This window comes from Engystomops pustulosus, chromosome 5 (assembly GCF_040894005.1).
Source record: "Engystomops pustulosus chromosome 5, aEngPut4.maternal, whole genome shotgun sequence".
Lineage (NCBI taxonomy): Eukaryota > Metazoa > Chordata > Amphibia > Anura > Leptodactylidae > Engystomops > Engystomops pustulosus.
The window spans coordinates 206,294,031-206,311,138 of NC_092415.1; the positions used below are offsets into that span (position 1 = coordinate 206,294,031).

Sequence of the window (17,108 nt, forward strand, 5' to 3'; positions counted from 1 at the left end):
CTTCTCAAATGCATCTTTAATAATTTCATTGTATTCCTTAAGGAATGTGGAAGTTGGATCTTTCTTAAGGGGTTTGTAATATTGTGTGTCACCAAGGATATTGAGGGCTTCCTTGATGTACTCCCTCCTATCTTGGATGACTATTCCTCCCCCCTTATCTGCTGACCGAATCACTATTTCTAAATTAGAACTCAGATCTTTCAAGGCTTCGAGTTCTCCTTTCGACAGATTACTACCTGGATTCTGGGAGGTTTTGATGCTTCTAAATTCATCAGATACCAACGCAAGGAAGGTCTCTAGATAGTGACCTCTTTGCGGTATAGGGTTAAAATTAGATTTCTTACAGACTTCTTGATGTAAAAATAAGTCTAATTCTGGTATGGCTTCCTCAGTTATCCCTTTTAATTGTTTATTCTCTTTTATCAAGAAAAACCTCTGTTGGGTGAGCTTTTTGATAAACATATTTAGATCTACAAATAATTGAAAGTCATCCGTAGTTTTTTCCGGACAGAAGTTTAAACCTCTTGACAACACTAATTTTTCGTTATGTGTGAGAATATGACCGGATAGGTTGAAAATTTTTACTGTATTAGTGGTCCTATCTGTCTTTGTTGGAGATTTTTCTTTGAGCATCGAGCCAATGGCTTTCAAGTTCTCTTTCCCTTTTTTCTTTTTTCTACCTCCTCTACACCCTCTAGTTCTCTTTTTCTTTTGGTGGTTGTGGGACTCGGAGAGTCCAACGGGATGAAATATTTCAGAATTCTGTTTTGAAATAACGAATGCTTGGTGTGCTTCATAGTTGGTGTGATTGGAGGAGCTGGGGTGAGGCAAATACTGGGGTCCAAGGGTGGTTGTAATGGGGTGCTTGGTCGAGTAGGGCCCAACTCTAAAAAAGAACTATTGCTGGCTGGGGTGGTAGTGTCTGACATAGATGGCAATTCTTCTGTGTAGATGGAGCCTCCGTTGTTACTGATACCTACAGGTGATTGTTCTATGTCATGTGTCGTTAGCCAAGAGATATTATCTAAAGAGACTGGGTCTATGGCAGCCTCAAAAGGTATTGTTGTCTCCCTAAGCTCTTGTCCCGATCTAGTACTTTTTTGTTGTTGTAGAACCTCCTTATTCGTACTTACAATTTCCAAAGTGTCTTTTGTTTGCGGAAGATTGGGATATCTTATTGCAGGTATCGTCCTATTACTATTGTGAAAAATTCTTCCCCCTGTTTTGGTATATCTTGATTGGTTATTTTTATTTCTATTTTTATTTTTATTTGTATTTATATATTGGGATATTTCTTTGGGCACTGACTGCTGTGTCATGGGTTGGGAAACCTGATGATTCTGAGTTTTCATGTCGGTCGAGGTCCTATTATTATTTTTATTTTTATTATCGATGTGATGGTTCAAGGGAGCTATATCTTTATCTGGAATGTAATTCCCGCTTGAACGAAGATTACGGGAGACATCCCTAATTGGGGGCCTAGTAAGGCAAGTTTTTAATTTTTTGATCTTTCTCTCAGAGGTGTCCTTCTCTAGTGATAGTAATCTCCCTTGTATTCCTACGTTGATAGTGTGGAAATCAGGGTGTTTGGTAAATTGTTGTAATTTTTCGCCAATGGTCATAATTTTATCTGTTAGTAAATCACATTCTTGGGATCTTTTAGTGATAATACGGGATACCAGATTCATAGAACAGTTATGTAGATATTTTTCCCACTCTTCAGTATACTTAATATCGTCGGGAAATGCTGAAGGGATATTAATTCTTAAACCTTTAGGGCTTAAACCCTTCTGGAGATACACTTCTAGAAACATGATGTCTAGACTATGCAAGAGTTCCTTTTTACAGTGGTCTTCAAAGTCTTTTAATAGAGATGACATTAGGTTGAAATCCCACCAACCTTTGTCCTCAGTACAGTCACGATTGTTTACGTTGTTGGACGTAATTTCCAACTCATTATCCTTTAGCAATTTGGAAAGTCTCTCCTTCCTTGATTGCAAACGGTTTCTGAACAGTTCCATTCTCGTATGGCTGGTGCTGCTCCTTTCGTCCTTCCTTCCCGCCTTAAAAAAGACCCCATTCTTAAAGATGTTCTCCCCGTTCGCCCCCTTATAACATTTAGAAAAGCCACGACTATCAAAAATGTAGTGGCTCCGAGTAGGCTAAAAACTGACAAAATAATGATGACTAGTAGAAACCAAAAACCAGGAGTCGAAAAGTGTAATCACAAATTATGCTTATGTTGCGATTCCATCAGAGAGGGGACAACCACATTTACATCGGAAACTACTAAGGAAACATTTAAGATAAAATCGAAAATGTCATGCTCCTCAAATTTTGTGATTTACTTGGTAGACTGCTTATGTGGAAAGCAGTATGTTGGTCGGACCATCCAGTCTCTCAGAGTGAGACTCAATGGCCACCGGCATAAAACCAAAATAGGGTTTTTAAAACAGAGCTTGTCAAAACACATTTTTTTAGAGCATAATGGTGATTTTAACTGCATAAAAATAACACCTATAGAACAGATTCACGAAAATAATACCAATCGTCTAAAGACCCTGAATCGGAGGGAATCGTTCTGGATTTTTAAGTTGAACACACTGGCTCCGAACGGCCTTAATGAAGTTATTGAGTCAGTTTAGTATACACCTGCATTATCATCCTTTTACTCACGGTTGTCCCCTGCGATATGAAAATCACCCTTATTGAAGCCACCTAATCCTCTTGACGCGCGAACGCTTCTGTCTTATTTTGATCCATCCAGCGACCCGTAGTTGAGATCGTGACGCCGGGAATAGGCATCGCGGCTTGAATCACGTCATCCCCCTGGTTCACTAAAACATAGAATAGGTCAGTACAAATAATTTTAGTCAGCTATGAATTGTATCTAATGTGTTTTATGATATATATATGTCCTATAGTGATTTTTTATGAATTTTATGAATTGTACACATGATCGACTGTGCGCCTCGGTGTATGATGAATCCCCGTTACTTGTGTTACCGGGTTGAACTCTATCATGTGACCGGTATTCTATCACTTCCGGGGTCCCGGTGTCACGGTAATGTATTTAATGTTGAATTGTTACATGTTCTGTTATGCCTGACGAAGGCTCCAGTCCGGAGCAGAAACGCGTTGCAACCTTTTTTTAAAAATAAAATCAGTCGTTTATTCCTTTAAATGACATTTTGAGTCGGAATCAATATCACAAGGGCAGCGCCGGTCCGAAATCCATTTTCATTCCTCGGGACCTATTCTACTTTCATCTGCACGCCCCCGGGATCCTGGTCCTGTGCAAATTGGAGCGTGATCTACTACGACCGGCAGCTTGGATCCGCACATGTGACATGCCCTCTTGTACCATCGACCAGGTGAGAGTCCACTATACCTTTAGTGTACACACATCAATTTACCTACAATAATACACGAGGTTGCGCTCCTCCGTTTCTTCCTTTATATCTCTTTCAAACGGGGTAACTTGGAGTTCCTCTGAGCCCCCCCCGCTCCAGGTCAGTTGATGTATTAGTTTAGGGGTCTTGGGTCTGTATTAGTTTAGGTGTCTGGTCTGGGGTCTGTATTAGATTAGGGGTCTGGTCTGGGGTCTGTATTAGATTAGGGGTCTGGTCTGGGGTCTGTATTAGTTTAGGGATCTGTTCTGGGGTCTGTATTAGTTTAGGAGTCTGGTCTGGGGTCTGTATTAGTTTAGGGGTCTGGTTTGGGGTCTGTATTAGTTTAGGGGTCTGGTCTGGGGTCTGTATTAGTTTAGGGGTCTGGTCTGGGGTCTGTATTAGTTTAGGGGTCTGGTCTGGGGTCTGTATTAGTTTAGGGGTCTGGTCTGGGGTCTGTATTAGTTTAGGGGTCTGGTCTGAGGTCTGTATTAGTTTAGCGGTCTGGTCTGGGGTCTGTATTAGTTTAGGGGTCTGGTCTGGGGTCCTGTATTAGTTTAGGGGTCTGGTCTGGGGTCCTGTATTAGTTTACGGGTCTGGTCTGGGGTCTGTATTAGTTTAGGGGTCTGGTCCAAAGTCTGTATTAGTTTAGGGGTCTGGTCCAAAGTCTGTATTAGTTTAGGAATCTGGTCTGGGGTCTGTATTAGATTAGGGGTCTGGTCTGGGGTCTGTATTAGATTTGGGGTCTGGTCTGGGGTCTGTATTAGTTTAGGGATCTGGTCTGGGGTCTGTATTAGTTTAGGAGTCTGGTCTGGGGTCTGTATTAGTTTAGGAGTCTGGTCTGGGGTCTGTATTAGTTTAGGGGTCTGGTCTGGGGGTCTGTATTAGTTTAGGGGTCTGGTCTGGGGTCTGTATTAGATTAGGGGTCTGCTCTGGGGTCTGTATTAGATTAGGGGTCTGGTCTGGGGTCTGTATTAGTTTAGGGGTCTGGTCCAAAGTCTGTATTAGTTTAGGGGTCTTGGGTCTGTATTAGTTTAGGGATCTGGTCTGGGGTCTGTATTAGATTAGGGGTCTGGTCTGGGGTCTGTATTAGATTAGCGGTCTGGTCTGGGGTCTGTATTAGTTTAGCGATCTGGTCTGGGGTCTGTATTAGTTTAGCGATCTGGTCTGGGGTCTGTATTAGTTTAGGAGTCTGGTCTGGGGTCTGTATTAGTTTAGGGGTCTGGTTTGGGGTCTGTATTAGTTTAGGGGTCTGGTCTGGGGTCTGTATTAGTTTAGGGGTCTGGTCTGGGGTCTGTATTAGTTTAGGGGTCTGGTCTGGGCTCTGTATTAGTTTAGGGGTCTGGTCTGGGGTCTGTATTAGTTTAGGGGTCTGGTCTGGGATCTGTATTAGTTTAGGGATCTGGTCTGGGGTCTGTATTAGTTTAGGGGTCTGGTCTGGGGTCTGTATTAGTTTAGCGGTCTGGTCTGGGGTCCTTATTAGTTTAGGGGTCTGGTCTGGGGTCTGTATTAATTTAGCGGTCTGGTCTGGGGTCTTTATTAGTTTAGGGGTCTGGTCTGGGATCTGTATTAGTTTAGGGATCTGGTCTGGGGTCTGTATTAGTTTAGGGGTCTGTTCTGGGGTCTGTATTAGTTTAGCGGTCTGGTGTGCGGTCTGTATTAGTTTAGGGGTCTGGTCTGGGGTCTGTATTAGTTTAGGGGTCTGGTCTGAGGTCTGTATTAGTTTAGCGGTCTGGTCTGAGGTCTGTATTAGTTTAGGGGTCTGGTCTGGGGTCTGTATTAGTTTAGGGGTGTAGTCTGGGGTCTGTATTAGTTTAGGGGTCTGGTCTGAGGTCTGTATTAGTTTAGGGGTCTGGTCTGGGGTCTGTATTAGTTTAGGGGTGTAGTCTGGGGTCTGTATTAGTTTAGGGGTCTGGTCTGAGGTCTGTAGTAGTTTAGGGGTGTAGTCTGGGGTCTGTATTAGTTTAGGGGTCTGGGGTCTGTATTAGTTTAGGGATCTGGTCTGGGTCTGTATTAGTTTAGGGGTCTGGTCTAGGGTCTGTATTAGTTTAAGGGCCTGGTCTGGGGTCTGTATTAGTTTAGGGGTCCGGTCTGGGGTCTGTATTAGTTTAGGGGTTTGGTCTAGGGTCTGTAATAGTTTAAGGGTCTGGTCTGGTGTCTGTATTAGTTTAGGTGTCTGGTCTGGGATCTGTATTAGTTTAGGGATCTGGTCTGGGGTCTGTATTAGTTTAGGGGTCTGTTCTGGGGTCTGTATTAGTTTAGCGGTCTGGTCTGGGGTCTGTATTAGTTTAGGGGTGTAGTCTGGGGTCTGTATTAGTTTAGGGGTCTGGTCTGAGGTCTATATTAGTTTAGGGGTCTGGTCTGGGGTCTGTATTAGTTTAGGGGTGTAGTCTGGGGTCTGTATTAGTTTAGGGGTCTGGTCTGAGGTCTGTAGTAGTTTAGGGGTGTAGTCTGGGGTCTGTATTAGTTTAGGGGTCTGGGGTCTGTATTAGTTTAGGGATCTGGTCTGGGTCTGTATTAGTTTAGCGGTCTGGTCTAGGGTCTGTATTAGTTTAAGGGCCTGGTCTGGGGTCTGTATTAGTTTAGGGGTCCGGTCTGGGGTCTGTATTAGTTTAGGGGTCTGGTCTAGGGTCTGTATTAGTTTAAGGGCCTGGTCTGGGGTCTGTATTAGTTTAGGGGTCCGGTCTGGGGTCCGTATTAGTTTAGGGGGGTCTGGTCTGGGGTCTGTATTAGTTTAGGGGTCTGGTCTGGGATCTGTTTCAATTTACGGGTCTGGTCTGGGGTCTATATTGGATTAAGGACTATGGGCTGGGGTCTGTAGGATTTAAAGGTCCCTGGTTAAAAATTAATATTAGTTTGTGGGTCTGAACAGGTTCTGTATTCATTTAAAAGGGGTTTTCCAACCAAAGAAGGTAAGCCATATCCGCAGGATAAGACCCAACTTGCTGATCGGTAGGGGTCGCAGTGATGAGACCCCACAGATCATGAGAACAGGGAGTCTGAGGTACCTATGTCAGACCCCTCATCCCTCCCCGAGATGACTGGAGCAGACGGCCACGCATGACGGTTCTGCTCCATTCCTCTCTATGGAGCTGACGAAGATTGCTGAGCATGGATTAGTCCTAGGATCAGAGTTCTGTTCTGATATCTCGGGTCAGTATAAGGGGGTCTGATCAAAGGTCTGCACTCGTCTGAGTGGTCTAAGTTATGCGTTGGTTTTGGGGGTCTATTCTGGGGTCTACTTCATGTGACGTTTTTCACCTTCCTCCTTAAATGCTGGACTCCTAGACTCTTCATGAATCTAAACCCCTAAGAAAGGAATGGGGTATAATGGAGACCTCTCATTGTCACATTGTGTCCTGGACTATTCATGAGACCCGGTGATATCACAGAATCAGGAGGCGCTGCCTGTACACCCATCACAATGGCGCCCCCCGCTGCTCCACCCTAATGGGGTCTCATTAATTACCTTGGAATTTGCATGAAAAGGATTTTTTCTTCTTTGATTTGGGAACATTTCAATGAATTTGAGGCTTAACTCCTCGGATCCTTGCGCCACTTAACATATTCTAGAAACCTCCTGGAAGAAGTGAATGTTCTCTGGCAGAAAGACAGAGACTCGGTAAACAAGCAAACAATGAGCGGACAAGCCGAGGCTCTTGTCCAACGTCACGTTTCTTATCAAAAGAGAAAGCTACAAGTGCGATGCCGAAATCCCGGCCAACCACGAGCAAGGGCTCCGCAAAGAAGCCCAAGACTCGCTGGAGGAACAGAGATGTTACAAGATCCATGTGACACCCAAAGAACTTCCAGAGAAGTGACGGAAAAGCTTGGTGACCTCTCTGGTCCAGTCCACCAGCCGTCAATGCAAGGGGGTCCCGTGCACCCACCACCAACAATATGTTCTTAGCTGTCAGTGCTGAAGGGACTTCCTCTTATCTTGTTTTGTTTTGTATCTATTCATAAGTTAAAAAAAACTTATACAGACCCCAGACCCGACCCCCAAAACTTATTTATACTAAACCCTAAATTCAGACCTTGTACAACCCATACAGATGCCTATCCAGACCCCTAATCCCTAATCTAAAATAATACAGAAGCTAAACCGGACCCCAATACTAATATAGACCCAAGACCAGAACCCCTAAACTAATCCCAGACAAAACCCCTCTAATCTACTACACACACCAGACAAGACCCCTCTAATCTACTACACACCCCAGAGAAGACCCCTCTAATCTACTACACACACCAGACAAGACCCCTCTAATCTACTACACACCCCAGAGAAGACCCCTCTAATCTACTACACACACCAGACAAGACCCCTCTAATCTACTACACACCCCAGAGAAGACCCCTAGACTTCCCAAACTAACCAGACCCAAGACCAGAAATCCTGAACAAATGCAGACCCTAGAGTGGACCCCTAAACCAAACGGATGTCAAACAAGACCCCTAAACTTTTACAGACCTCATACACTAACCAGACCCACTAAACAAAGCCAGACCCCCGAGCCAGAACTCCAAAACCAATACAGATGCCAAACCAGATACCTAAACTATGACAAAACTCTAACCACACCATAGAACAGACTGCCAGACCCCTGAACTAATACAGACCTGAGACCAGACCACCTAATATAATACAGACTCCAGACCTCTAAAACATTGCAGGCCCCATACTAGACCAAAAACCAATACAGATGTCAAAAAATACCTATAAACTTATACAGACCTTATAAACTAGCCAGACCCCAGGCAATCCTCCTAAAGTTATATAGAACTCATAGTATATCAGAAGATGTAAACCCTAGCTCCCAACCATCCCGGATTCAGCGGGACAGTCTCGGTTTTTCATCTCTGCTCCGCTGTCACGGGCAGCTGGGAGATTGTCCCGGATATTCCTTCCAGGTCCCGCACTGGCTGGGGTTGTCCCGGCTCCCTGTCCCGCATAGTAAATACTTTTAAAGCCTAAACTTGCGTTTCCGAACGGCTTCTACAGACATCGGGCAGGGAATCCTTTTGAGAGATGTGTCAGGTTAGCGCAGAGCATAGACCACGTTATCAGGGAGACATCACCATCTTACCATATATGATTTCTACATCTTCTAGGGATCCCCCAGACACAAGGCTCTATTTAATTCAATTAAATACATTTTTGCCCAGCCAGGGATTCGAACCCCGACCTCACAGCTCCACCTGCCATTGAGACAGACAGCCTCAATCCACTACTAAGGTATGAGCTCAGTGATTATCTATTAGTGGATTTTTGGAAACTAAGATCTGGTAACTGCTCCTATTACACTGTGACACAGACTTAATGCCCTGATATATAGAGAGGGATCTTCCCAGAGATTATTAGTCTAATTATGGAGACTATTATTATTATTATTATTATAAATTTGATTATTTTTATTATTATGGAGACAATTAGACAATCAGACCAGACCCCTAAACTAATACAGACCCCAGACCAGACTCCTAAACTAATACAGACCCCAGACCAGACCCCTAAACTAATACAGACACCAGACTCCTAAACTAATACAAGACCCCAGACCAGACTCCTAAACTAATACAGGACACAGACCAGACTCCTAAACTGATACAAGACCCCAGACCAGACCCCTAAACTAATACAAGACCCCAGACCAGACCACTAAACTAATACAGACCCCAGACCAGACCCCTAAACTAATACAGACCCCAGACCAGACCACTAAACTAATACAAGACCCCAGACCAGACTCCTAAACTGATACAAGACCCCAGACCAGACCCCTAAACTAATACAGACCCCAGACCAGACCCCTAAACTAATACAGACCCCAGACCAGACCCCTAAACTAATACAGACCCCAGACCAGACCCCTAAACTAATACAGACCCCAGACCAGACCCCTAAACTAATACAGAGCGCAGACCAGACCCCTAAACTAATACAGGACACAGACAAGACCCCTAAACTAAAACAGACCCCAGACCACACCCCTAAACTAATACAGACCCCAAACCAGACCCCTAATCTAATACAGACACCAGACCCCTAAACTACTACAGACCCCAGACCAGACCCCTAAACTAATACAGATCCCAGACTAGACCCCTAAACTAATACAGAGCCCAGACCAGACCCCTAAACTAATACAGACCCCAGACCAGACCCCTAAACTAATAGAGACCCCAGACCAGACCCCTAAACTAATACAGACCCCAGACCAGACCCCTAAACTAATACAGACCCCAGACCAGACCCCTAAACTAATACAGAGCCCAGACCAGACCCCTAAACTAATACAGACCCCAGACCAGACCCCTAAACTAATACAGACCCCAGACCAGACCCCTAAACTAATACAGACCCCAGACCAGACTCCTAAACTAATACAGGACCACAGACCAGACCCCTAAACTAATACAGACCCGAGACCAGACTCCTAAACTAATACAGACCCCAGACCAGACGCTATGACTAATGGAGATCCTACACTAGACCCTATAGCAAAAAAGACTCTACGGAAGACCCCAAATTAGATTCCTCCGAAACGACAAACAAAGACTATATAGAATCCACACCAGAATCTCTAAACTAACACCCAACCATAACCTTATACACACCCATAGGTGCAGTGTGTCACCCACCATCAGGAGCCCAATGTATTGTATCCTGACATATCATCCAATCATAGAAGAAGATTATAACTTCCTTCAAGATTTATGAATCCTGTTAAATAATTTTCTCACCTTTGGCTTCAGAAAAGAAGGTAAAGTAATCAGGACATGAAAGCACCACAACATCCCCCTCCGCTGCTGCCGGCCAACACGTCAGGTTATCCCAGGTCCGAGGACAAGCTGCAAGAAAAAGATACAATTATAAGAATATAACTACTATAATACTGCCCCCCAATGTACAAGAATATAACTACTATAATACTGCCCTCTATGTACAAGAATATAACTACTATAATACTGCCCCCCTATGTACAAGAATATAACTACTATAATACTGCCCCCCAATGTACAAGAATATAACTACTATAATACTGCCTCCTATGTACAGAAATATAACTACTATAATACTGCCCCTATGTACAGGAATATAACTACTATAATACTGCCCCCTATGTACAGGGATATAACTACTATAATACTGCCCCCCTATGTACAGGAATATAACTACTATAATACTGCCCCCTATGTACAGGAATATAACTACTATAATACTGCCCCCTATGTACAGGAATATAACTACTATAATACTGCCCCCTATGTACAGGAATATAACTACTATAATACTGCCCCCTATGTACAAGAATATAACTACTATAATACTGCCCCCTATGTACAGGAATATAACTACTATAATACTGCACCCTATGTACAAGAATATAACTACTATAATACTGCCCCCTATGTACAAGAATATAACTACTATAATACTACCCCCTATGTACTAGAATATAACTACTATAATACTGTATTTATGTACAGGAATATAACTACTATAATACTGCCCCCTATGTACAAGAATATAACTACTATAATACTGCCCCCTATGTACAAGAATATAACTACTATAATACTGCCCACGGTGTACAAGAATATAACTACTATAATACTGCCCCCTATGTACAGGAATATAACTACTATAATACTGCCCCCCAATGTACAAGAATATAACTACTATAATACTGCCCCCCTATGTACAAGAATATAACTACTATAATACTGCCCCCCAATGTACAAGAATATAACTACTATAATACTGCCCCCCTATGTACAAGAATATAACTACTATAATACTGCCCCCTATGTACAAGAATATAACTACTATAATACTGCCCCCTATGTACAAGAATATAACTACTATAATACTACCCCCTATGTACTAGAATATAACTACTATAATACTGCCCCCTATGTACAAGAATATAACTACTATAATACTGCCCCCTATGTACAAGTATATAACTACTATAATACTGCCCCTATGTACAGGAATATAACTACTATAATACTGCCCCCTATGTACAAGAATATAACTACTATAATACTTCCCCCTATGTACAGGAATATAACTACCATAATACTGCCTTCTATGTACAAGAATATAACTACTATAATACTGCCCCCTATGTACAAGAATATAACTACTATAATACTGCCCCCAATGTACAAGAATATAACTACTATAATACTGCCCCCTATGTACAAGAATATAACTACTATAATACTGCCCCCTATGTACAAGAATATAACTGCTATAATACTGCCCCCTATATACAGGAATATAACTACTATAATACTGCCCCCTATGTACAAGAATATAACTACTATAATACTGCCCCCTATATACAGGAATATAACTACTATAATACTGCCCCCTATGTACAAGAATATAACTACTATAATACTGCCCCTATGTACAAGATTATAACTACTATAATACTGCCCCCTATGTACAAGAATATAACTACTATAATACTGCCCCTATGTACAAGAATATAACTACTATAATACTGCCCCCTATATACAGGAATATAACTACTATAATACTGCCCCCTATGTACAAGAATATAACTACTATAATACTGCCCCTATGTACAAGAATATAACTACTATAATACTGCCCCCTATGTACAAGAATATAACTACTATAATACTGCCCTCTATGTACCGCAGTGGTTCTCAAACTTTCTAATGCTGTGACCCCGCAATACAGTTAATCATGTTGTGGTGACCCCAAAACATGCAACTCGCAGTAAAAACACAATAAAATTGCGGCTCCGATGGCTTTAGGCGACCCCCGGTTTTGGTCGTTCGACCCCCAATGGGGTCCCGACCCACAGGTTGAGAATCGCTGATGTACAGGAATATAACTACTATAATACTGCCCCCTATGTACAGGAATATAACTACTAGAATACTGCCCCATATGTACAGGAATATAACTACTATAATACTGCCCACTATGTACAACAATATAACTACTATAATACTGCCCCCTATGTACAAGAATATAACTACTATAATACTGCTCCCTATGTACAGGAATATAACTACTATAATACTGCCCCCTATGTACAAGAATATAACTACTATAATACTGCCCCCTATGTACAAGAATATAACTACTATAATACTGCCCGCTATGTACAGGAATATAACTACTATAATACTGCCCCCCATGTACAAGAATATAACTACTATAATACTGCCCCCTATGTACAGGAATATAACTACTAAAATACTGCCCCCTATGTACAAGAATATAACTACTATAATACTGCCCCCTATGTACAGGAATATAACTACTATAATACTGCCCCCTATGTACAAGAATATAACTACTATAATAATGCCCCCTATGTACAGGAATATAACTACTATAATACTGCCCCCTATGTACAAGAATATAACTACTATAATACTGTCCCCTATGTACAGGAATATAACTACTATAATACTGCCCCCTATGTACAAGAATATAACTACTATAATACTGCCCCCTATGTACAGGAATATAAGTACTATAATACTGCCCCTATGTACAGGAATATAACTACTATAATACTGCCCCCTATGTACAGGAATATAACTACTATAATACTGCCCCCTATGTACAGGAATATAACTACTATAATACTGCCCCCTATGTACAGGAATATAAGTACTATAATACTGCCCCTATGTACAGGAATATAACTACTATAATACTGCCCCTATGTACAGGAATATAACTACTATAATACTGCCCCCTATGTACAGGAATATAACTACTATAATACTGCCCCTATGTACAAGAATATAACTACTATAATACTGTCCCCTATGTACAGGAATATAACTACTATAATACTGCCCCTATGTACAAGAATATAACTACTATAATACTGCCCCCTATGTACAGGAATATAACTACTATAATACTGCCCCTATGTACAAGAATATAACTACTATAATACTGCCCCCTATGTACAAGAATATAACTACTATAATACTGCCCCCTATGTACAAGAATATAACTACTATAATACTGCCCCCTATGTACAAGAATATAACTACTATAATACTGCCCCCTATGTACAAGAATATAACTACTATAATACTGCCCCCTATGTACAGGAATATAACTGCTATAATACTGCCCCCTATGTACAGGAATATAACTACTATAATAATGCCCTCTATGTACAAGAATATACCTACTATAATACTGCCCCCTATGTACAAGAATATAACTACTATAATACTGCCCCCTATGTACAAGAATATAACTACTATAATACCGCCCCCTATGTACAAGAATATAACTACTATAATACTGCCCCTATGTACAAGAATATAACTACTATAATACTGCCCCCTATGTACAAGAATATAACTACTATAATACTGCCCTCTATGTACAGGAATATAACTACTATAATACTGCCCTCTATGTACAGGAATATAACTACTATAATACTGCCCCCTATGTACAAGAATATAACTACTATAATACTGTCCCCTATGTACAAGAATATAACTACTATAATACTGCCCCCTATGTACAAGAATATAACTACTATAATACTGCCCCCTATGTACAAGAATATAACTACTATAATACTGCCCCCTATGTACAGGAATATAACTGCTATAATACTGCCCCCTATGTACAGGAATATAACTACTATAATAATGCCCTCTATGTACAAGAATATACCTACTATAATACTGCCCCCTATGTACAAGAATATAACTACTATAATACTGCTCCCTATGTACCAGAATATAACTACTATAATACTGCCCCCTATGTACAATAATATAACTACTATAATACTGCCCCCTATGTACAAGAAAATAACTACTATAATACTGCCCCCTATGTACAAGGATATAACTACTATAATACTGCCGCTTATGTACAAGAATATAACTACTATAATACTGCCCCTATGTACAAGAATATAACTACTATAATACTGCCCCCTATGTACAAAAATATAACTACTATAATACTGCTCCCTATGTACAGGAATATAACTACTATAATACTGCCCCCTATGTACAATAATATAACTACTATAATACTGCCCCCTATGTACAAGAAAATAACTACTATAATACTGCCCCCTATGTACAAGGATATAACTACTATAATACTGCCGCTTATGTACAAGAATATAACTACTATAATACTGCCCCCTATGTACAAGAATATAACTACTATAATACTGCCCCCTATGTACAAGAATATAACTACTATAATACTGCCCCTATGTACAGGAATATAACTACTATAATACTGCCCCCTATGTACAAGAATATAACTACTATAATACTTCCCCCTATGTACAGGAATATAACTACTATAATACTGCCCCCTATGTACAAGAATATAACTACTATAATACTTCCCCCTATGTACAGGAATATAACTACCATAATACTGCCTTCTATGTACAGGAATATAACTACTATAATACTGCCCCCTATGTACAAGAATATAACTACTATAATACTGCCCCCTATGTACAAGTATATAACTACTATAATACTGCCCCTATGTACAGGAATATAACTACTATAATACTGCCCCCTATGTACAAGAATATAACTACTATAATACTTCCCCCTATGTACAGGAATATAACTACCATAATACTGCCTTCTATGTACAAGAATATAACTACTATAATACTGCCCCCTATGTACAAGAATATAACTACTATAATACTGCCCCCAATGTACAAGAATATAACTACTATAATACTGCCCCCTATGTACAAGAATATAACTACTATAATACTGCCCCCTATGTACAAGAATATAACTGCTATAATACTGCCCCCTATATACAGGAATATAACTACTATAATACTGCCCCCTATGTACAAGAATATAACTACTATAATACTGCCCCCTATATACAGGAATATAACTACTATAATACTGCCCCCTATGTACAAGAATATAACTACTATAATACTGCCCCTATGTACAAGATTATAACTACTATAATACTGCCCCCTATGTACAAGAATATAACTACTATAATACTGCCCCTATGTACAAGAATATAACTACTATAATACTGCCCCCTATATACAGGAATATAACTACTATAATACTGCCCCCTATGTACAAGAATATAACTACTATAATACTGCCCCTATGTACAAGAATATAACTACTATAATACTGCCCCCTATGTACAAGAATATAACTACTATAATACTGCCCTCTATGTACCGCAGTGGTTCTCAAACTTTCTAATGCTGTGACCCCGCAATACAGTTAATCATGTTGTGGTGACCCCAAAACATGCAACTCGCAGTAAAAACACAATAAAATTGCGGCTCCGATGGCTTTAGGCGACCCCCGGTTTTGGTCGTTCGACCCCCAATGGGGTCCCGACCCACAGGTTGAGAACCGCTGATGTACAGGAATATAACTACTATAATACTGCCCCCTATGTACAGGAATATAACTACTATAATACTGCCCCCTATGTACAAGAATATAACTACTATAATACTGTCCCCTATGTACAGGAATATAACTACTATAATACTGCCCCCTATGTACAAGAATATAACTACTATAATACTGCCCCCTATGTACAGGAATATAAGTACTATAATACTGCCCCTATGTACAGGAATATAACTACTATAATACTGCCCCCTATGTACAGGAATATAACTACTATAATACTGCCCCCTATGTACAGGAATATAACTACTATAATACTGCCCCTATGTACAGGAATATAACTACTATAATACTGCCCCTATGTACAGGAATATAACTACTATAATACTGCCCCCTATGTACAGGAATATAACTACTATAATACTGCCCCTATGTACAAGAATATAACTACTATAATACTGTCCCCTATGTACAGGAATATAACTACTATAATACTGCCCCTATGTACAAGAATATAACTACTATAATACTGCCCCCTATGTACAGGAATATAACTACTATAATACTGCCCCTATGTACAAGAATATAACTACTATAATACTGCCCCCTATGTACAAGAATATAACTACTATAATACTGCCCCCTATGTACAAGAATATAACTACTATAATACTGCCCCCTATGTACAAGAATATAACTACTATAATACTGCCCCCTATGTACAAGAATATAACTACTATAATACTGCCCCCTATGTACAGGAATATAACTGCTATAATACTGCCCCCTATGTACAGGAATATAACTACTATAATAATGCCCTCTATGTACAAGAATATACCTACTATAATACTGCCCCCTATGTACAAGAATATAACTACTATAATACTGCCCCCTATGTACAAGAATATAACTACCTTAATACCGCCCCCTATGTACAAGAATATAACTACTATAATACTGCCCCTATGTACAAGAATATAACTACTATAATACTGCCCCCTATGTACAAGAATATAACTACTATAATACTGCCCTCTATGTACAGGAATATAACTACTATAATACTGCCCTCTATGTACAGGAATATAACTACTATAATACTGCCCCCTATGTACAAGAATATAACTACTATAATACCGCCCCCTATGTACAAGAATATAACTACTATAATACCGCCCCCTATGTACAAGAATATAACTACTATAATACTGCCCCTATGTACAAGAATATAACTACTATAATACTGCCCCCTATGTACAAGAATATAACTACTATAATACTGCCCTCTAT

General features: G+C 40.4%; 1 protein-coding gene across 2 annotated transcripts in view; it reads right to left on the minus strand.

Annotated features, from left to right (window-relative positions):
* VIPR1 (vasoactive intestinal peptide receptor 1) overlaps positions 1 to 17,108 on the minus strand; it is a 206,725-nt gene that overhangs the window by 101,342 nt on the left and 88,275 nt on the right. For both annotated transcript variants that reach the window (XM_072154434.1, XM_072154433.1), the window contains exon 3: positions 10,137 to 10,244. In XM_072154434.1, the coding sequence (XP_072010535.1) occupies positions 10,137 to 10,244 (108 nt within the window). The remainder of the gene's footprint in view (positions 1 to 10,136; positions 10,245 to 17,108) is intronic.